General features: G+C 38.4%; 1 protein-coding gene and 1 pseudogene across 1 annotated transcript in view; one reads left to right on the top strand and one right to left on the bottom strand.

The window, feature by feature from the left end:
• Window positions 1-22,570, bottom strand: part of LOC131809735 (cytochrome P450 4X1-like) — a 45,761-nt gene that overhangs the window by 5,184 nt on the left and 18,007 nt on the right. The window contains exons 5-9 of the mRNA XM_059137072.1: window positions 19,777-19,904; window positions 19,538-19,692; window positions 4,826-4,932; window positions 4,069-4,259; window positions 741-874 (exon numbers count right to left, since the gene is read on the bottom strand). Of these exons, the coding sequence (XP_058993055.1) occupies window positions 741-874; window positions 4,069-4,259; window positions 4,826-4,932; window positions 19,538-19,692; window positions 19,777-19,904 (715 nt within the window). The remainder of the gene's footprint in view (window positions 1-740; window positions 875-4,068; window positions 4,260-4,825; window positions 4,933-19,537; window positions 19,693-19,776; window positions 19,905-22,570) is intronic.
• LOC131809736 (cytochrome c oxidase subunit NDUFA4-like) lies at window positions 6,403-6,632 on the top strand (annotated as a pseudogene).

Below are 22,570 nucleotides of genomic sequence, written 5' to 3'. Positions count from 1 at the left end.
GCAAGAGTTAACAGAACACCAAAGCAGACATGTGAAGGCTATCTCATGTGATACCCTTCTGCCTTCCACTCGCCCTGCTCAGAGACCTGTGCTATGAAGAACACTGGGTGAGGTGTGGGGCCTCTATGCAAGTTTTAATTCTGCTCATCTGCACATTGGGGTCTCCAGTGAATTTTTGGCTATACCATGTGTGTAGTGTGCTTTCAAAGTGCTTTGTAAACTGAGAAGCCCCATATAAATGTCTGTTAAGATCATGTTTCAAGGGCAGGAAAATGAGATAATGTGTTTGAAGGTTCCATGTTAACTATTAAGTGCTGCACACTTATAAGAGTAATATTTTGATGATAATAACGTCAAAGACCCCACCTTGGGTCTTCTAGATAAGTATAATGATGCTCATCTCCCATGAAGTCTCACCTGGGTCTCAAACTAAGCCAAACAAAGATTATTTTAGAAACAATGCCCTGTGAATGAAGAAACCCTGAGTTGGGATTCTAGCCACCCAGGTTCTGGACAGAGCTTCTCTGCAAATTGCTATGTGTTTTGGGAAAGTCTGGAAACCACATCTGATCAAAGAATTACCCACTGAGGTCTTGGTAGGCACCCACCCTAAGCCAGACTTCCTTAGGTTTGTCTTTTGACTCCTCTAAGAGTTGAGGATTGTTGAGGCCAGTCTTTGTCGCTGTGGTCGCTAGGATCCCCTTGTCTCTAGGAACTGCTTAAGAAAAGAATGCAAAGACCTGCAGGCAGGGAGCGTCCATCTGGGAAGGTAATAGGCTTGCTGAGCTCTCTGGAAATGGATGGGACTGGAGGCGCCAGTCGGAGTGACTCCTTGATGCACATTGTAGTGTATGACATTTCACCCAGCTGGTCCCTGTGAGGACAAGGGAAGGAAGGGAGGGAACTCAGTCTCCATATCTAGTTTGTAAATAATGATGTTTTTTTCCTCTTTGGTGTTTGGTCCTGGTAAATATCATCTCTAGGTTAAAGTTATTTTGCAATTGGCTTATGTAATGTGAGACTCTGTGAGAATGTGAGACTCTGCCTCAGGATCAGCTGAGGTTCCAGAGGAAGAGGGGACCAAACAAGTGTCCATTATAAAGTGAGATGCTTATCTACCGGTAAAGGATTTGGTAGGGAGATTTCTGAAACCTGTTTTGCAACTCTTAGCTCACCATGTAAGTCAAGAATGTAGAAAGAATGACTGAGGACTGAAGAGAGAGGGCTTAAGAGTTTTGAGAATAAAAAAAATATATCCTTTAAAGAGCATTGTTGGAATGCCCGAATGCTGTGGAGAATAGAGGAGAGTCTCCCAACCATGTTAGGCAAAGAGGGGCTCCTTGGGTCACTTTGATGATCTGACATGTATCCCCTGAGTTTGGGAAACAGAGGACTGATAGATCACAGAGGTCTGTGATTCAGAACAGAGAGGGAGTTGGGGGAGAGCAACAGCGACAAACAAGTCGGGAGTACTCCAGTATGCTCTATGGGCCAATAAATTGGCAAGAGTCAGAGCTTCAGAACCAGTTTGAAAGGAATTCTGAGGATAAGAATTCCCTCATTGCCCCGTGAATCACCATGGCAAAGGTCCAGTGAGGGAATCTCCAAGAGACTCACAGATGTACCCATTGTGAGTGAAAGGAAGCACTCACTAGCCACCCAGCTCAGAGGGCAAATCACCATAGGACCAACCCCTTTCTCCTCCTGGCTCCCTCCTGGGACCACTTTTGGAAGGGTCAGAAACAGAAGCTACTGGGTTGGGGAGGAACTGGTCAGTAAAATAAAGCCAACCACAAACCCCTCACCCATCACTGGCTTCCAGACCCAAAGAAATGCTGATCTGGGATGGAGGGAGAGGATACAAGTGGATATGAATTTGTACTTTTCATTATTCCACTGGACCAGACAGCTTCATTACTGAAATGAGACTGCTCTTTTGATGGGGACTCTATGAGATTCACTCAAGATTTCACCCCAGAGATGAAAAGAACTTGTCTCACACAAGGCTGAAATATCAGAGGGAGAAGAATGAAGTTTTGTTTTGTTTTTTTAATCCTAGCCAATCAGCTAGTCATAAAATGACTGCATATATTCAGTATATTTGCTTTATTCTATTTCTGTTTGCTTTTCTAATTACTTATTTTGAATGCAGGCTCTGACCATTCAGCAGTGTGAAATTTTCATTTTGAGCTTTTTCCTCCTCAAGCTCAGAATAAAAAAGGTAATTCTGCTTAGTCTGGCACTTTGCATATTTTAGAAACACAATGTTGTCCATCTTAGCCCTGGTGCAAGAAGAAGAGAGGAATTAAAAAAATTTTTTTTTAAGATTTTATTTATTTATTTGACAGACAGAGATCACAAGTAGGCAGAGACGCAGGCAGAGAGAGAGGAAGGGAAGCAGGCTCCCTGCTGAGCAGAGAGCCCGACGCGGGGCTCGATCCCAGGACCTTGGGATCATGACCTGGGCCGAAGGCAGAGGCTTAACCCACTGAGCCACCCAGGTGCCCCAAAGAGAGGAATTTTAACCCAATGCCGAAACGGCTGACAAGTCAAATGGAGACGTTGAACAACTTGCCAGTTTTTTCAGAAATTGCTCCTTGCAATGTGGCTTTATTGTCTGTCTTAAAGAATTATAAATTTTCAGCATACTATGTACACATTTCATTAAATGTGAGTAGAGGGCCATATTATGGAATAAAAATTTATTTTATATAAAATTATTTTTCCTTCTCTCATTAAAATAAGTCATACTTAGTAGATCCTTTAGACTTTGTTTTCTCACCTGGCAAAGATTTCTTTATTGTTTTTACATTTCACATACGCCAGACAAGAATGAGAAAGGCCAATATTGGGGTTGTATACATATACACCCTAAACAGGTTAAATATCCAATTAATGTTAATCAATGAATAAAAAATGACTAATCAACACTATATTTTGTGCTATACAGATTAAACCTTTAGTTTATGATAGGAAATAACTATTACTTCCTTATAAAAATTAGGAGCTCTACCATAGCTATATAAATCCAAATTTCCCTTGCAAATATTCTAACTGAGCTGACCTTTCCATTTGAAATATGGTGTATCCTCCCTACTCCTGGGGCTAGATAGTCCTTATGCTTTCTATCTTTCTGTCCCTTTGGCCATCAAAGCAATGGTAAGTGAAATATCTACCTAGGGTAAAGAATGTGTTTTGAATCAGAGATGTGTTTGTTTTTCTGTCAGACAGTGTGTCTCAAGGGCAAATCCATAACCTGGGCACTGTTTGAACAGCCAGATAATTTCAAAGTCTTTCAAAATGGTGTTGACATTTTCTACCTGGCTAACTCATCCTATAAGAGGCAGCTGGGGCATCAGTTCTCCCAAGAAGTCCCCTTGGGTCCCCAAAACCAGGTCAGGTGCCTGTCTTCTGATTTTCTATAGTAGCCAGCGCATCTCTCTCTCGCTACCCTTACCAGGTTATATGGCAATTATTCATACGGAGGGCGGTCTCCTGTCCCAGGGTGTAAGTTCATTGAGAGCAGGATCTACACCAAATGTGGCACATTTCTGAAGTGCCTCAGTACTTAGAATGTTCTCAGTCCATAATCACTGTACTTAACTACAGTGTGTATCCTTTAGTACTATGTTCAAAGTTTGAGCCAGTCCTGAGGAGTAAACAAGGAGATGGGAGGGAATGACTACAATAGGAGCTTAAATGATATGGGTGCTTGCTGGGGTCTCAGAGAGGAGACGCACCTGAGTCTTACCATTCAAACTCTGAATGCAAGTCTAGGGATCAATTCCCCTTTTCCAGCGTACCCAGCCAGGTGAAAGAAATGGGACATTACACACCACTGATTAGAAAAACAATGAAGCAGCTAACTTACGGATGAGTGAACTTCTTTGGCAAAGATAGAGGGATAATTTTGGTCTCTCTAGAAAACAGGCAGAATAGTAGCCTGCCTGTTCTGTTTCTACAGGTACATATCTTGAAGCACAATGGTCACCAAGGTACCAGAGGAGAGAATAAAGCAAAACACATGGAGGGGAAGCAAGATGAAATGTTTAAGAATGCAGATCTTACCAGGTGATAGAAGACCTGTCCCCCAGGATGCCCCTGATCTCCTCCCGGCATCTCTCTTGATGCTCAGGGTTCAGAGCCAGGTAGTAGAGGAGCCAGGAAATGCTCCCTGCTGTGGTGTCGTGCCCTGCCAACATCAGTGTGTTCACCTCAGACCTTAGGTCAGTATCTGAGAAGCTGTTGCCATTTTCAGCCTGGAAGGTATAGTAGAGAGATGTTTCTACAATGTCAGTTTATAGATATCTGCAGCCCCAACCAAGATAATGGCTTGGGGGGGGACCACTAGAGTTTCATACGAGAGTTTCAATTTTAAGTCAGTTCAACAAATACATAGTAGGAATCACACTTTGACCAGAGTAAAAAGGAGAACCAACATTAGATAAGGAAAGCAGGCCTTGCAAAGAGCTCCTTGATTCATCCTGCCAGATTTATGCAGATTCCCCAGCACCTCCTCCTCATCATTTTACCAACTTACGCTATGACCCATTTTCCTGTGCTTCCCTACACTGCCATGTATCTTTGCAGTAATCACCAAGTCCTGTCTAATTAGTAAAAAATGTAGTCTTGTCCGACTCCTTCTAGTGACAGAATTACAGACTTCTATCTTCACCTGAAACCGCATGGATCCAACCCATCAGTTCGAAAGTATTGTTAAATTTAGCTGATCAATTTTCCTCTTGTCTTCCCTCCACCTCACTTATCCATTCACCTGCACAATTAACTACATATATGAGCAGCCTCAGACATTTGAAAAATTTACCTGGGCAGAAAGTATAACATCCAGAAAATCCTGGTACTTCTGCTTCTGAGTACTACCATGCTTCTTTTCATCTTTCAGGAATTTCTTTCTATCCTGGATTAGGTTTTCTGGGACAGAATAACAATTCCCGATTAGCAAAGTGACAGCAAGGTTAAAGTAAAATTATTACAGAGCAAGCCATGGCCTACAAGTAGCTTCAAATCATACCTAATTTGCTGATCTCAGAATGGGTACATTGTATTTCAATAGATTTAATTTTTGCAGATGTTTGTTCTCCCATCAAATGACAAACTTTGATCAAAGAAACACAATACATTTGGAATAGTCTTTATACAAGTAGGCAGGCGATATAATAAAGATGGTCTCAAATGCAGGTGCAAATGGTCAAACATTCTTTTCTTTCTCAGTCTAATATCTCATTTTCATGGAAAAGTTATAAAATGAAATGGAAGACAGGCAAAGAAAAATTAGTTATACCTTCTGTATAACTGAAGGGGCTTAAAAGAGAACCCCACAGAAATACGAAACAGAATACTAAAACTGTAATTCAAGAAAACTTTCTGGAAGTGAAACAAAATTTAAATGTACACCTTAAGAGGCCAACCCTATCTTTGGAAAAGTTAGAACAGTTAGAAAAGTTAGAATAACCAATACCAATATATACCCTAGTAAAACTACTCAATATTGAAGACAGAGAAAAGAAAATCCTCAGAGACTCCAAACAAAAAGACCAAATGACTTCCAAGGGTAAGAAAATTAAGGCAGCATCATACTCCTCAAGAACAATAAAGAAATCAAAGCAAGATTAGAGCATTTTCAGGATGCCTGGGTGGCTCAGTTAGTTAAGTGTCTGACTCTTGATTTTTTTTTTTTTTGTTTGTTTGTTTCTAAAGATTTTTATTTATTTATTTGACAGACAGAGATCACAAGTAGGCAGAGAGGCAGGCAGAGAGAGAGGGAGGGGGAAGCAGGCTCCCTGCTAAGCAGAGAGCCCGATGTGGGGCCCGATCCCAGGATCCTGGGATCATGACCTGAGCCGAAGGCAGAGGCTTTAACCCACTGAACCACCCAGGTGTCCCATGACTCTTGATTTTGGCTCAGGTCTTGATCTCAAGGTTGTGAGTTCAAACCCTGCATTGGGAAAAGATTAGAGCATTTTCAAGAAACTCAAGGAAACAAAGTAGTAGTAAATATTTTATATCTAGGAAAACTGTCATTCAAGCAAGTATGAAGTCTACCAAAGAACAGGTATAAACTTCCATGAACTCAGACAATACTATGCTCATGAGCCCATCCTGAGGTATCTAGTGACTGAGCTTCATCCAACCATGAGATGACTAGGAAAACTTCATTAAAGAACTGAGGCATGCAATTCATAGATGGAATTCTAAATCTCAGACTAAAATAAGCATTGGCACATGGACAGAAGAATATCACATAAACACCAAGAGTGAAAATAATTCAACTAAAAATAGGAGAAGGGAGGGAGAAAGGGGAAAGTAGAATAACCACTAATTGTTGGGGGCCTTGCACATTTGATCTTTTTTCCCTCTGGACCTGAGGCCTCTGCTGCAACCATGTTACTCCAGATCCTCAGTCAGACCAAGAAGCATCTGAGCTTGATTCTCGTCCTTATATTTATTGGAGTGGGAGGCACTGGAGATTCACTTGGCGTTGCTCAATCCAGATGTCAGTGGGGATAAGAATATTCCAGATCTTGAAAAAATTGGACCCCCATGATTAATACACGTTTGGCTCAGTGAATGTAGATCACAGCAAACTGAAGAAAGAAGATGCAGACTTCTAAATGAAGTGTTTCAATATAAAGCTGTTCAGAATGAAAGCCTTCCAGAAGCCATTCTCACAATTTTCCACTTATCCAAGAAGTATTTCTCCTCTAAACGCGTGAAATCGCATTGGGGTATTGTGCTGGGGTTTACACAGATTAATACATCTCTGAAGTTCGAAAAAAAAAAAAAAGAACACTAATAATTGTATAGGTAATAAATGAAAATAAAAGGGAATTACTAAAAGCTGACAAACCATCAACGAACCCGACACAAACGACAAATACTGTATGATAGAATACGCAGTCAAATTTGTAGATGAAAAAAGTGGAATGGTGGTTTCCAGGGCCCGAGAAAAGAGTATAAAGAGGGATTGCCATTTACTATATATGGAATTTCAATTTTGCAAGGTGAAATGAGTTCTGGAGATGGATGGTGGTGGTGATGGCACAATAATGGTGGTGGTGATGGCACTAATCTGTATACTTTAAAAAGATTCAGATGGTAAATGTTACCTGTATTTACCATAGTAAAAACGACAAGCCAGACAGCAAAAGTGTAAATAAGGCAAAGAAAAAGGATTTATAGAAGGACTAAACACTAGGGTAGCCAGAGGAAAAAATATACTTTCTTAAATATCACAAGATATATTTTAAAAGAGCAAAGAAGACATACCACATAGAGAAAGGAACACAGTGTACTGAGTTGAATAATGTCCCCCCAAAATTCATGTTCACCCAGAACCAGTGAATGGTGATTTGTTCAGGAAGCCTTTGGGAAATGAATGCATACAGTAACTATAATATAATACACATAGTAAATCATAAAAATACGACAGTGTTGAGTCCAAACATGTCAGGCATTTCAACAAATAAGAATGGGAATGACTTGTTTACTACAGTAAACATGTTTTCAAATTGACTCATAAAGCAAAACAGAGCTATGTGCTACATCTAAGAAAAACACATAAAACAAAGCAGTTGAAGATATCTACAAATAAAGGGATGGACGAGGATATACCGGAAATGAAAGTAGTAAGAAAATTGGGGCTGCAATCCTGATATCAAACAAAATAGAATTTGAACAAAAACTCACTAGAAAAGAGGCCAGTTTTTATTATTTATTTATTTTATTTAAGATTTTATTTATTTATTTGTCAGAGAGAGAGAGCGAGAGCACAAGCAGACAGAGCAGCAGGCAGAGGGAGAAGCAAGCTCCCTGCTGAGAAAGGAGCCTGATGTGGAACTGCATCCTAGGACCCTGGGATCATGACCTCAGCTGAAGGCAGATACTTGACTGACTGAGCCACCCAGGCATTCCATGAAGGTCAGTTTTTAATGTTAAAAGTCAGGATATCATAGGGCACCTGACTGGGTTGGTTGGTAGAGCATGCGACTCTTGATTTCAGGGTTATTAGTTTGAGCCCCACATTGGATGTAGAGATTACTTAAAAATTCAATCTTAAAAAAAGTCATGATATCACAATAATATTTATGAACATATAAATACACCAAATAACACAGCAGTACCTATTTAAAGCAGAAACTATAGGAAATGCAAGGAAAAGTAGGTAGAATCACACTAATAATAGGAGTCTTCAATATACCACTCCCAGTACAGGATAGGTCAAGTGGACAAAAATAAGATACAGAAGATCTAAACAAAATAATAAGGCAGAACATATGGGTGAAAATATCAGACAAATACTCAATAATAGAGAATTTATCTTCTTCATAAAAGTGCATGGAACATTTATGGAACTTGATCATATTAGACCAAGGAAAACATTAGTAAGTTCTGTAAAATGGAAATACTACAGATAATACTTTCTAATTGCAATACAATAAATTTAGAAATTTTTAAAAAATAAAAAAAAGACAGCTTTTCACCTAGAAATTTATAAATCATCTATTAAACACTTATTGAGTAAAAGGGATATAAAAATTGAAATTAAAGAATTTCTGAAAAAAAAAATAAAAAACATTACTTATCAAAATACATGAGATATAATCAATAAACAAAAGAAAATTCATAGCCTTAAACATACACAGCAATCAGAAATATAAAAAGCCATTCTAAAACTCTATGGAATCTCAAGGGACTGCAAAGAGTCAAAACCATCCCGAAAAAGAACAAAACTTGAAGGACTCACATTTCTTCCTAATTTCAAAACTTACTACAAAGCTATGGTAATCAAAAGAGTGTGGTATCAACATAAAGATAGACATATACTATACAAGAATGGAATACAGAGCCCAGAAATAAAGCCTCACATATATGGTCAAATAATTTTCGACAAGGATACCAAAGCCATTCAATAGGGTAAAGAACAGTCTTTTCAACAAATGTTTCTGGGAAAACTGGACATTTACATACAAAAGAATGAAGTTAGACCTTAGCTAATACCATATTTGAAAATTAACTCAGAATAGATCAAGGACCTAATTATGAGACCTCAAACAATAAAATTCTTCAAAAAAATTTTTTTTTATTTGACAGACAGAGATCACAAGGAGGCGGAGAGGCAGGCAGAGAGAGGGAGAGGAGGAAGCAGGCTCCCCACTGAGCAGAGAGCCTGATGTGGGGCTTGATCCCAGGACCCTGGGATCATGACCTGAGCCAAAGGCAGAGGCTTAACCCAGTGAGCCACCCAGGTGCCCCTCAAACAATAAAATTCTTTAAAGAAAAATAGGACTGGGGTGCCTGGGTGGCTCAGTGGGTTAAGCCTCTGCCTTAGGCTCAAGTTATGGTCTCAGGGTCCTGGGATGGAGCCCCGCATCGGGCTCTCTGCTGAGCAGGGAGCCTGCTTCCCTTCCTCTCTCTCTCTGCCTGCCTCTCTGCCTACTTGTGATCTCTGTCTGTCAAATAATTAAATAAAATCTTAAAAAAAAAAAAAGAAAAATAGGGTTAAAAGCCACAAGATTGAGGGCACCAGAGTTGCTCAGTTGTTAAGTGTCTGCTTTTGGCTCGGGTCATGGTCCCAGGGTCCTGGGATCGAGTCATCAGGCTCCCTGCTTGACAGGAAGCCTGCTTCTCTTGCTCCCACTCCCCCTGCTTGTGTTCCCTCTCTTGCGGTGTCTTTCTCTGTCAAACAAATAAATAAAATCTTTAAAATCTGAATTTAGTAAGAATTTCTTGCACTGACACCCAAGACAGAGGTAACACAAGAAAAGGCAGGCAAATTATGACTTCATGAAAATTTACAAACAGTATCCATAGAGTAAAAGGGCAACCCACAGAATGAGAGAAAATATTTGCGAATTTTCTGTCTGAAAAGGGATTCATATCCAGAATATATGAAGAACTCCTAGAATACAACACCAAAAATACCTGATTCAAAAATGGGTAAAGGACCTAAGAGGACATTTCTCCAAAGAAGACGTATGAATGGCTAATTAGCACATGAACAGAAAAGATGTTCAACATCACTAATTATTAGGGAAATGCAAATCAAAACTACAATAAGATACCACCTCGGACTTATTAGGATTGCTACTATCAAAAACCCCAGAAAACAAGTGTTGGCAAGAATTTGGAGAAAACAGAACCTCTTGCATGCTATCGGTGTGAATGCAAAATGCTACCGTTGCTGTGGAAAACAATATGGCAGCTCCTCAAACAATAAAAAAATAGAATTATCATATGATCCAGCAATTCCATGTCTGAATATACCCTCAAAAGAAATGAAAGCAGAGTCTTGAAGAGTTATTTGTACACGCATGTTTCTAATAGCATTATTCAGAAAAGCTAAAATATGGAAGCAACCCAAGTGCCCATTGATGGATGAATGCATAAACAAACTGTGATGGAATATGCATAGAATGGAATATTTTCAGTCTTAAAAAAGTAGGAAATTCTGACATATGCTACAGCATGGATAAACCTTGAGGACATGCTAAGCAAAATAAGCCAGTTACAAAAAGGTGAATACCCATAGATTCCATTTATAGGATACTCAGAATAGCCCAAATCATAAAGACAAAAAGTACAATGGTGATTGTGAGGGACTGAGGGGAGGGGAGAATAGAGAGTTACTGTTTAACTGGTATAGAATTATAGTTTTACAAGACAAATAGGTTTATGGGGATCGATGGTGATGGCTGTACAACAGTGGAAGTGTATTTAATACCACCAAACTGTACATCTAAAATATGGTTGGGGCATCTGAGTGGCTCAGTCAGTTAAGCGTCTGCCTTTGGCTCAGGTCATGATCCCAGGGTCCTGGGACTGAGCCCACACTGGGCTCTCTGCTTAGTGGGGAGCCTGCTTTCCCCTCTGCCTCTCCCTGCCACTCTGCCTGCCTGTGCTCTCTCTCTGTCAAAAAAATAAAAGAACAAAATCTTTTAAAAAATAAAAAATGATTAAAAAATAAAATATGGTTAAGATGGTAAAGTTTACCTTTTGTGTATTTTAGCACAATAAAAAAAGAAAAAACATACAAATACACACACAAATAGATTAACAAAGCAAATAAAAAATAGGAAAAGAATGAAAGAATAAAATACAGTAGTCCTCTCTTACCTGCAGAGATATATACCAAAACCACCAATGGATACCTGAAGCCACAGATAATACCAAGCCCTATATGTTTTTTTTTTCTTATATATACATACTTATGATAAAGTTTAACTTATAAATTAGGCACAGTAAGAGATTAGCAATGACAACAAAAAATAAAACAATTATAAAAATATGCCGTAATAAAATTTATGTGAATAAGTTCTCTTGCTCTTTTTCAAAAGTACTCATTGTACTATCACCCTTCTTCTTGTGATGATGTGAGATGATAAAATAGCTATGTGATGAGATGAAGTGAAGGGAAAGATACAAGCGATGTGACATAGAGTTAGGTTACTACTGACTTTCTGATGAGACATCAGAAGGATCATCTGCTTCTGGACCACAATTGCCCATGGGTAACTGAAATCATGGAAAGCAAAACCATGGATGAGGGAGAACTACTGCAAATATATCAAATCCTAATTTAAAACTAGAAAAAGAATACCAAAATAAACCAACAGAGAGTACAAAAAATAAAGAAAATAGCAAAGTTAGTTTGGTAGAAAACAGAAAAACAGTAGACCAAATTAATAAATCAAAATTTTGGCTCTTCTTGGGGCGCCTGGGTGGCTCAGTGGGTTAAGCCGCTGCCTTCGGCTCAGGTCATGATCTCAGGGTCCTGGGATTGAGTCCCACATCGGGCTCTCTGCTCAGCAGGGTGCCTGCTTCCTCCTCTCTCTCTGCCTGCCTCTCTGCCTACTTGTGATCTCTCTTTGTCAAATAAATAAATAAAATCTAAAAAAAAAAAAATTTTGGCTCTTCCCAAAAAATCCATAACAGGCACACACTAGCTAATTTAATCAGGAAAAGAGGGAGAATGCACAAATATATGAAGTAAGAAATGACAAAGGGAAACTAACTATTAATACAGAGAGATTTTTAAAATTTTAAATTGTTTATTTTTTTTTAAAGTGGTCTCTACACCAGATGGGGCTTGAAATTCCAATTCTGAGATCAAGAGTTGAGTGTCAGTCAGGAGCTCCCAGAGAAATTATTTTTTAAAGATCAGAGAAATTTTTTTTTAGCATAATGAGATTAGTATTTCTCTCCAAATAAATTTTAAAACCTAGCTGAAACAGAAAATTCAGTATACCTGAGTTGAACCCAGTAGAGAGAGAAAACTTAGACTAATTTCCATAGAAGAAATAGAGAAGATCATCAAGGAATGGTCCCCACCAGAAAAATGAAAAACAAAGAACCAAAGAGAAGAAGAAGAGAAAGGAAATGGAATTAGTATATGAAACAACAAACAACTGAGAACTTTCCAAAATTAATGATAGACAACAAATCACAGGTACGAGAGACGCATAGAACACTAAGTAGGAAAACATCAAAAAATCTACACCGAAAAGTCAATATGCACATTTTATTTAAACTACAGAAGATCAAAGACAAAAAGAAAATCTTAAAAGAAATCACGGGGAGAAAACACTTTACCTATAGCAAGGCAGTGATAAAAATTACACTCGACTTTTCTTCAGAAACCAGGCAAAGAAGAGAGTAGAATAAAATATTTAAAGTGTTAAAAGGAAAAACCCATCAGCCTTGAATTCTTCCAAATTATCCTTAAAAATGAAAGAGAAATAAAGACTTTCTCAGACAAAAATTGAGGAAATTTGTCACCATTAAACCTGCTTTGCAAAATAAGTGAGAAGCTCTGATCTACATAGAGAAAGAAAAACATTAAGGAAAGAATAAATGAAGATAAAATAAAACTTTTTGTTTACCTACTTTTAATTGACCTAACAGATAACAATCTGTTTAAACTAATAATAACAACAATGTATTCAGTTTTATAGCTTTTGGGGAAGTAAAATAAATTACAGCAATGTTATAAGGGATGGGGAAAAATTGGAAGCTGAGAATATCGTGTTATAAGGTACTTGCAAGTATTATTTGAAAGTGGGCTTGGATTAGTTCTAAATACATATTACACACTCAAGGACAACCACTAAACAAGGTTAAAAAAAAAGTAAAATGTATCTGCTAAGAGAGGAGAAAAACGTAATCATATAAAATACACAATTAAAACCAGACAAGGTTGGGGCATCTGGGTGGCTCAGTTGGCTAAGCGACTGCCTGGGATTGAGCCCCTCATTGGGCTCCCTGCTCCTCAGGGAGCCTGTTTCTCCCTCTTCCTTTGCCTGCTACTCCCCCTGCTTGTGGTTTCTTTCTCTCTCTGTCAAATAAATAAATAAAATCTTGAAAAAAAAAAAAAGATAAAGCAGAAAAAGAGTGGAAGACCAAAAAAGGAAAAGGAAAAAAAAAGAATAATAAGAAGTAACAAATATGGTGACTATATATACAAATATATCAAGAGGTGATTAAATACATCAATTAAAAAACAGATGGATTAAAAAAAACAATTATATGTTGTCTAAAAGAATCCATGTTAAAATACAAAGATACATATAGATTAACAGAAAAGGAATAGAGTAAGATATGCCATGCTGGAGTAGCTATATTAACTTCAGATAGAACAGATTTTAAAGCAAGGAAAAATATTAGGGAAAAAATTATTAGGAATAAAAAAGGCATTACATAATTATAAAGGGGTCAATTCTCCAAGAAGACAACAATCTTTAATGTGAAAGCACCCAGGGGCGCCTGGGTGGCTCAGTGGGTTGGGCCTCTGCCTTCAGCTCAGGTCATGATCCCAGGTGCTGGGATCGAGTCCCCCATCGGGCTCCCTGCTCAGCCAGGGGCCTGCTTCCTCCTCTCTTTCTGCCTGACTCTCTGCCTACTTGTGATCTCTGTCTGTCAAATAAATAAATAAAATCTTAAAAAAAAAAAAAAGAATTAAAAAAAAAATGTGAAAGCACCTGGGTGCCTGGGTGGCTCCATCGGTTAAGCATCTGCCTTTGACTCAGGTCAGGATCCTAGGGTCCTGGTATGGAGCTCCACATCAGTCCTGCATCAGGCTCTCTGCTCTGAGGGGAGCCTGCTTCTCCTTCTGCCTCTCTCTGTGTGTCTCTAATGAATAAATAAATACGATCTTTTTAAAAAAAATGTGAATGCACTGAGCAACAGAGTGTCAAACATGTAAGGCAAAAAATAATAGGACTCCAAGGAGAAACAGATGAATCTACTCTTATAGTTGGAGACTTCAACACTCCCCTGTCAGTAATGGACAGATCCAATAGTCAGAAAATCAGCAAGGACATAGTTGAACTGAACAATATCTTCAGTCAACTGGATCTATTTCACTTCTATAGAACACATCATCCAACAACAGCAGAATACACTTCCTTTACAAGCTAACAGAGAACATTCTCCAAGATAGACCACATTTGGTCCATAAAACACACCCTAAATTTTAAAAGAACATAAATCATATCAGTGTGCTCTCAGACCACAATGGAGTAGAAATCAATAACAGAATGGTAGTTGGGAAACTCCAAAATAGTTATTGAGTAAACCACAGATTTCTAAATAACACATGGGCCAAAGAAATATCAAGGGAAAAATTTTAAAATATTTTGAACTAAATGAAAATTAAAATACAACTAATCAAAATTATGCAATACAGTGAAGGCAGTACTTAGAGGGAACTTTATTTTTCTATTTTTTTAATTAACATAAAATGTATTATTTGTTTCAGGGGCACAGGTCTGTGAATTCATCATAGAGGGAACTTTATAACTTTGAATTAATATATTAGAAAAGAAGAAAGATCTAAAATCAGCAATATAATCTTATCCCTTAGGAAACTAAAAAGAGAACACATTAAATCCAAAGTAAATTAAAAAAAAGGAAATAAAAATTAGAACAGAAATCAGTGAAACTGAAAATAGGAAATCAAGGGATAAAATCAATGAACCAAAAATTGGTTCTTGAAAAGATGGATAAAATTGATAAATCTCTAGCCAGGTTAACCAAGAAAAAAAAAGAGAGGACACGAATTATTAATATCAGAAATAAAAAGGGGACATCAGTACTGATTCTATGGGCATTAAAAAAGATAATAAAGGAATATTATAAACAAGCGTATGCCCATAAATTTGATAACCAACATGAAATGGACTGAATTCTTGAAAGACATAATCTACCAAAACTCAACAAGAGAAATAGATAATCTAAATAGGCCTATATCTATTAAAGAAATTAAATCAATCATTAATAGCCTTCCCAAAACAGGAAGGACCAGGTCTAAATGACTTCACTGGTTTATTTTATCAAATATTTAAGGAAGAAATCATACTAATTCTTTACAATCTCTTCCAGAAAATAGCAGAGGAATACTCTCTAATTCAGTGTATGAGGCCAGTCGTTATCCTAATATCAAAACCAGACAAAGACATTACAAGAAAGGAAAACTACAAACCAGTATCTCTCATGAAATAGATGCTAAAATCCTCAACGAAATATTAGCCAATTGAATCCAACAATGCATAGAAGGAATTATACACCATGACCAAGTGGGATTTATTCCAGATATGCAAGTCTGGTTCCACATTCAAAAATCAATTAATGTTATCTATCACATCAATAAGTTAAAGAGGAACAATCATAGGACCATCACAAAAGATGCAGAAAAAAAGATCTAACACAATCTAACACCCGTCTATGATTTAAAAAAACAAACACCTCTCAGAAAACTAGGAATAGAGGGGTATATATATCCTAATGTATTTTTCAAAACCCATAGAGTGTGCAAATATAAATAGTGAACACTAATGTAAACTACGGATTTCACCAGGAAGGGAGAAAGCATATGAGAATTTTCTGTACTTTCTGCTTGATTTTCCTGTAAACCTAGAACTCTCTGAAAAATAGCTTGTTAATTTTTAAATTTATTTTAGGAGAGAGAGAGAGAGAGAGTGTGTGTGTGAGCATGGGGTAGAGGAGCTGAGAGAGGGGGAAAGAGAATCTCAGGCAGACTCCATCCTGAGTGGGGAGCCCTAAGCAGGGCTCGATCTCATGACCCTGAAATCACAACCTGAGCCAAAACCAATAGTTGGACATTTAACTGACTGTGCCACCCAGGCATCCCTAGTTTGTTTAAAAAAAAAATAAGTAAATAAAAGAAGAAGAAACAACACCACAAAAAAACAACATACTACAAAGTCTTTTTAAGTAAATCATTGTGATTCAGTACATAAACAAATAGACCAATGGAATAGAAAAGAAAGTCCAGAAATAAGCTCAAGGACATATCTCAATTTAGTATCTGATAAAGGAAGTTATCTTAAATCGCTGGAAAAGATGGAGCTTTCAAATTAAATTAAATTGGGGGGAGTGGGTTTGGGAGAAGGGGGTGGTATTATGGACATTGGGGAGGGTATGTGTTTTGGTGAGTGCTGTGAAGTGTGTAAACCTGGTGATTCACAGACCTGTACCCCTGGGGATAAAAATATATGTTTATAAAAAATAAAAAATTATATTAAAAAAATAAAAATAAAATAAAATATTATGCAAAATATGAAAAAAATTAAAATAAATTTTTAATTGAAGTATTATTACATTATTATATTAGTTTCAGGTGTACAATATAATGATTCAGCAATCCTACATATTGCTCAGTGTTTATCATGATGAGTAAGTATACTCTTAATCCCTTTTATCTACTTCATCCGTCCCTTTATCCACTTGTCCTCTGGCAAATACCAGTTTGTTCTCCATATTTAGGAGCCTGATTTTTTGTCTCTTTTTTCTTTGTTTGTTCATTTGTTTTGTTTCTTAAATCAAAACATCTGAGCGCGAGGTCATATGGGTATTTGTCTTTGTCTGACTTGACTTCCATAATGCCCTCTAGGTATGGACGCATGTTGTTGCAGAGGGCAAGATCTCAATATTTTTATGGCTGGGTAATATTCCGTGGGAGATATATATATTTATGGATACACATATCACAGAAAAGATGGAACTTTTTAATATATGGCGTTAGGACAACTGGATAACTATTTGGAAAAGTTAGATCAACACTTCAAACCATACATAAGAATAAACTGTAAAGGGATCAGAGATCTAAATGCAAAAAGAACAAAATCACACAAGCACTCGAAGAAAAGCATGGATGAACGTCTCTACAGTTTGGGTATAAGGCAGTGGGTCTAAGCTGCAGATTATTTTTAAAAACATTTTATTATAGTTTTTTACTTTTTGAGAGAGACAGAGAGGGTGAGAGCGAGCACAAGCGGGGGTGGGGGAAGTGGGAGGGTAGAGGAAGAGAATCTTAAACAGGTTCCACACCCAGCGCAGAGCCCAACATAGGGCTCAATTTCACGACCCTGAGATCATGACCTGAGCCAAAATCAAGAGTTGGGTGCTTAACTAACTCAGTCACTCTGGCAGCCCAACTGCAGATAATTTTGATCCCAGGGGACATTGAGCAATGTCTGGAGACATTTTCAGTTGCCACAACTATCAGAGTCCTACTGGCACTGAGAGGGTAGATATCAGGAATGCAGCTAGAAGTCCTACACCGCACAGAACAGCTCCCCATATAATAAAGACATACCTAGCCCAAACTGTCATTAGAGCAAGGGCTGAGATAACCTAGAACAAGGGAAGGCTAGTGACTACTACTTAAAATCCAGATGCAATAAAAAAAAAATAAATTTAACAACAAAAAAATAAGAATTTTGAAAAGGTTTTATTTTGAACAAATTTAACATTTTCCCCCAATACTCTGCATTTTGTTTTTTCATCGTAATTATGTAACATAAAGAAATAGTAAAGAATTTTTTCACCAAGCCCTTCATAGGTGTTCCCAGATCCACTCTAATGAGCCATACAAATTTAGAATATTCTGTTGGGCCACAATGTGGACAAGTTTGGAACTACTGTTATATATAATGTTCATCTGTGTCTTAAACTGTTTTTTTTTTTTTTTAAGATTTTATTTATTTATTTGACAGACAGAGATCACAAGTAGGCAGAGAGGCAGGCAGAGAGAGAGGAGGAAGCAGGCCTGCTACTGAGCAGAGAGCCCAATGCAGGGCTCGATCCCAGGACCCTGAGATCATGACCTGAGCTAAAGGCAGAGGCTTTAACCCACTGAACCACCCAGGCACCCCTGTGTCTTAAATTGTTAACCTAACCTGATTCCCTGAGTGTCCTCCTCATAATATCTACATTCCTGTGTATCTATGTTTGTGTAGCTGTGCATGTGTTGGTGTGTCTTGTAAATTTCTTTGAGGCATATATGTTTGCTAAAGTAACTACATTTTATGTTTAACATTTATTCAGTGTGAGGCAATGTCCTAAGTGCTTTATGTATGTTAACATATTTAATCATCACCACAAACCTAGGAGATAGGTTGCCTTTTATCCTCATTTTACAGATGACACTGAGACAAAGCAGTAAGTAAACTTGCCCAAAGTCACACTGCCACTAAGTCGTGGAGCCAAGGAAGGATTCATTAACTTCTTGATAAATACTCTCTATTATGGTGTTGATGAAAAATAATGTTGAATTGCTTAAAAAGCTGAATCTTTTGGGGTGCCTGGGGGCCCCAGATGGTTAAGTGTCTGCCTTTGGCTCAAGTCATGATCTCCAGGGTCCTGGGATCGAGCCCTGCATTGGACTCCTGGTTCAGTGGGAGGCCTCCTTCTCCCTCTCTCTCTCTGCCTCTCCCCTTGCTTGTGCTCTCTCTGTCTCTCTGTCTCTAATATGAATAAATCTTGAAAAAAAAGGCTTAATCTATTTCAACTTTTATGTATAAGTCTTGCCAAAACCATTTTTGAATGGAGCTTTTTTTTTTTTTTTAAACGATTTTATTTTAAGTAACCTCTATACCCAACATGGGGCTTGAACTTAAAACCCAGAGATCAAGAGTCACATGCTCTACTGACGGAGCCAGCCAGGCACGCCAAATGGAGCTTCTTTTATTTATTTATTTTTTATTATAGTAAGAACACTTAACATGAGATCTGCCCACTTAGCAAACTTTTACATGCCCAATACAGTACTGTTAACTTACAGGCAGATCTCTAGAAATTATTCATCTTGTGTAATTGAAACTCTATGCCCACCAAACCCAATCTCCCCCTTCTTTTGAATGCATGTCCATGCTCACTCTGCTCCCGTATTCATTCCTATGTTGCTTGAGTGTTTTTGGTGTGTTCTTACTCCTGCAAACATTGCACAAAAAGCCATATGCCCTGTATGCTTTGGGATATTAAATGTCCCCTTGTTATATCTGTATTAATAACAATTGTACATAATGAACACGGTATAGAAAACTTCTAACAGAACCACTACTATGGATCGAGCAAGATCTTCTAAAGCAGCACTGTCCCTATAAAAGCTCCATTAAGAACAAGAATGTTTTCTTTTTTTACACTGAGACCTATTCCTCTAGACAGATACAAAGCAATTATGACAGTGTATAGACTTGGGCCACCCAAATGCAAGAAATACCTGTGTATTGATGTAGAATTTTGGCCATCTCTTGTAAGCGGTGGCCCTGAGGGCTGAACTTGAAAATGATGTCGTCATGATGTAAGAAACTGTATAAGCGGTAAAAGGTGATTTTGTTGGCTTCAAACATTGTTTTAACATAAAGATCATGGGTGCTAGAAGAGAAAGCAGGGATAATATGTCAATGAATGACTTAGATGATGGCGGACAGGTGTCTTTTTTGCTTTGCTGTCACTGACCTGCTTATCTGGCAGTTGGTCTCCTGGCTGAAAGCACATTTCATAAGTATGTCCAGGGTCATCAAGCTGATATGCTCATAGACCTCTACAACTGTGTCCTGAGAGCTGCAAATCTTCTCCCACTTACCCTGGCACAGGAAGTCAAGATCAAGGACATCATCATCATCATCAAACTGCCTTTATCCAAAGGCTCCTCCCTGACCCTAATCTTAGGATGTAAGGTAGAGTGCTGGCCTAGGAGGAGCCAGAGGTCAAATAGGTAAATTAAGCAAGTGCTTACTTGGCATGAGGAAAGAAAAACTGCACCCAGCTGGGTGAGAAGGAGCATGGAGCAAACCAGGTCTGGTAAATGGCTGAGTTAAGTATCTTTGACCTTTCAGTTATTACCATAACGGCATTAAAGAAGATCGGAGTCCTAGGAAAACAGACCTATAATTACAAAGGATTTTCCCAGGGCTTCCTCCGTCTTCAGTCCCCAAATTGCTAGACACTCTAGCCCACCATCACTACTGCCAACCACCATAGCCACACTTAAACTTGGAACACTGTAAAAAACATTTTCAATTCAGGGGCACCTGGGTGGCTGAATTGGTTAAGTGTGTGACATGATTTCGGCTCAGGTCATGATCTCAGGTTTATGAGATCAAGCCCCACTTAAGATTCTCTCTCTCCCTCTGATCCTCCCACCCTCTTTCTAAAACAAAACAAAACAAAAACCCAAACTGAAAAACCAAACACATTTCTTTCTTTCTTTTTTTTTTTTTTGCCCCTTGACTCAGGTTGGTTTTAGTTTTAAATTTTTTATTATGTTCAGTTAGTCAACATATAGTTTTTGATGTAGTGTTCAACAATTCAGTAGTTGTGTATAACAACCAGTGCTCATCAGCACATGTGCCCTTCTTAATACCTAATACCCAGTCACCCCACCCCCCGGTTCTGTAACCCTCAATTTGTTTCCTGGAGTCCAGAGTCTCTCACGGTTTGTCTCCATCTCTGATTTCTTCCCATTTTCAGTTTTCCCTCCCTATGGTCCTCTCCACTATTCCTTATGTTCCACATATGAGTGAAACCATATGATATTTGTTTTTCTCTGTTTGGCTTCTTTCACTTAGCATAATCCCCTCTAGTTCCAACCATGTTGATGCAAATGGTAGATATTCATCCTTTCTGATGGCTGAGTAATTTTCCATTGTGTATGTAAATTATATGAATGGATCTTCTTTATCCATTTTCAATTCAGAAGTGGGGGACAGAGAGAAGCCATGAAAGGAACAGCTTTGGGGAGTGACTTCCAGTCCAGTGCTGCCTCTGTCCACTTCTTCCCCCCAAGTGACCTACTCACATGACACGAGATGTTTTGTGGCTGAAACTGCCATAAATTTCCCTGTTGAAAATGTATTTGTCATCATAAGCATTCTTTGTGTAAAACACAAATAAATCTGAATGGTTAAAGTGAACTCAACCTACATTTGTTGAGCACCTATGCCATTGCTCAGGACTGTTATGCATTTTGAAGTCTAAAGAAAAAGGCAGAGATTTTTTTTAAAAGCTTTTACCCAAATGTCAATTGTTTATTCAATTGCTTTCATCTTGAGTTATGTAAATTTTACTGAGTAAATAAAGTAAATTTAGAAGAAATGGGAGCAAAGAGTGGGGGGCTCAAGGCTGGAGGCACTTGAGCACAGTTCAGCAGAGGATAGGAGCCAAGAATGGGGTCTCAGGCATAGGTGGGACAGAGAAATGAGGAAGGGTTTTACTGAAACAGAGATAAACCTAGTACCGCCACTGGCTAATTTGCAGTTGTGCACAAAGCTGCGCAGCACAGGAATGGAAGGAGCATGGCCTCCGCCCTATGCCCCCTCGCCTGCACCTCTGGTTCTCTGCCAAGAGCTGAGACATGGGTTGTTTTTTTTTTTTTACTCCAACCAGGGCCACTTAGGTTGAATCCGTTTCTGTGACAACCCAACCAATCTGGTACTGGGTAACAGTGGTTCTCTCTTGGGAAAAGGGATGGGTTTACAAATAAAGATGGAGGGAAACTCTAGCTTTGTTTGTGGGGTTTGAAGTGTTTCTAATAAAACTTTCATTAATGGATTACTTGTCTGATTTTTTAAAAAGTACAAATTTAAAAATCTAAAATATACCAGGTACAAGTGGAGTTTTGGAATGAGCTCATGTATCAATCAGAGACCACCCACAGGAATATTGCCCTGCCAACATTTTCCTGCTGCTTTGAAAAGGCTCAAGTCAGGGGCGCCTGGGTGTCTTAGTGGTTAAAGCCTCTGCCTTCAGCTCAGGTCATGATCCCAGGGTCCTGGGATCGAGCCTCACATCGGGCTCTCTGCTCAGCAGGGAGCCTGCCTCCTCCTTTCTCTGTCTGCCTGCCTCTCTGCCTACTTGTGATCTGTCTCTGTCAAATAAATAAAAATCTTTAAAAAAAAAAAAAGAAAGAAAAAAGAAAAGGCTCAAGTCAGCTCCTAATGATCCACCACTATCCACAAGAAGAAACTCACAACTGCAACTTTCATGTAGACACTTATACTTTGCTAGGGTCTTTGTGTCCATCAGGCAAGTTCATTCTAACTTCCATGCTTTGTTCATGCTAACTCACTCTGCCCAGAATTCCCTTACCCATATTATCTACATAATCAAGTCCAGCTATATATTTCCTGGCAAATCTGAGTCTCCTCTGAATCTGAAGTCACTATAGCTGGCCCTGGTTCCCTTGCCTGTCATTTATAGCACTCACCATCTGAATCTCACTACTTGGTACTTGGTTTACTGCCACAGGGTC

This window comes from Mustela lutreola, chromosome 10, assembly GCF_030435805.1.
Source record: "Mustela lutreola isolate mMusLut2 chromosome 10, mMusLut2.pri, whole genome shotgun sequence".
Taxonomy (NCBI): domain Eukaryota; kingdom Metazoa; phylum Chordata; class Mammalia; order Carnivora; family Mustelidae; genus Mustela; species Mustela lutreola.
This window is presented reverse-complemented; position numbering and strand designations above follow the sequence as displayed.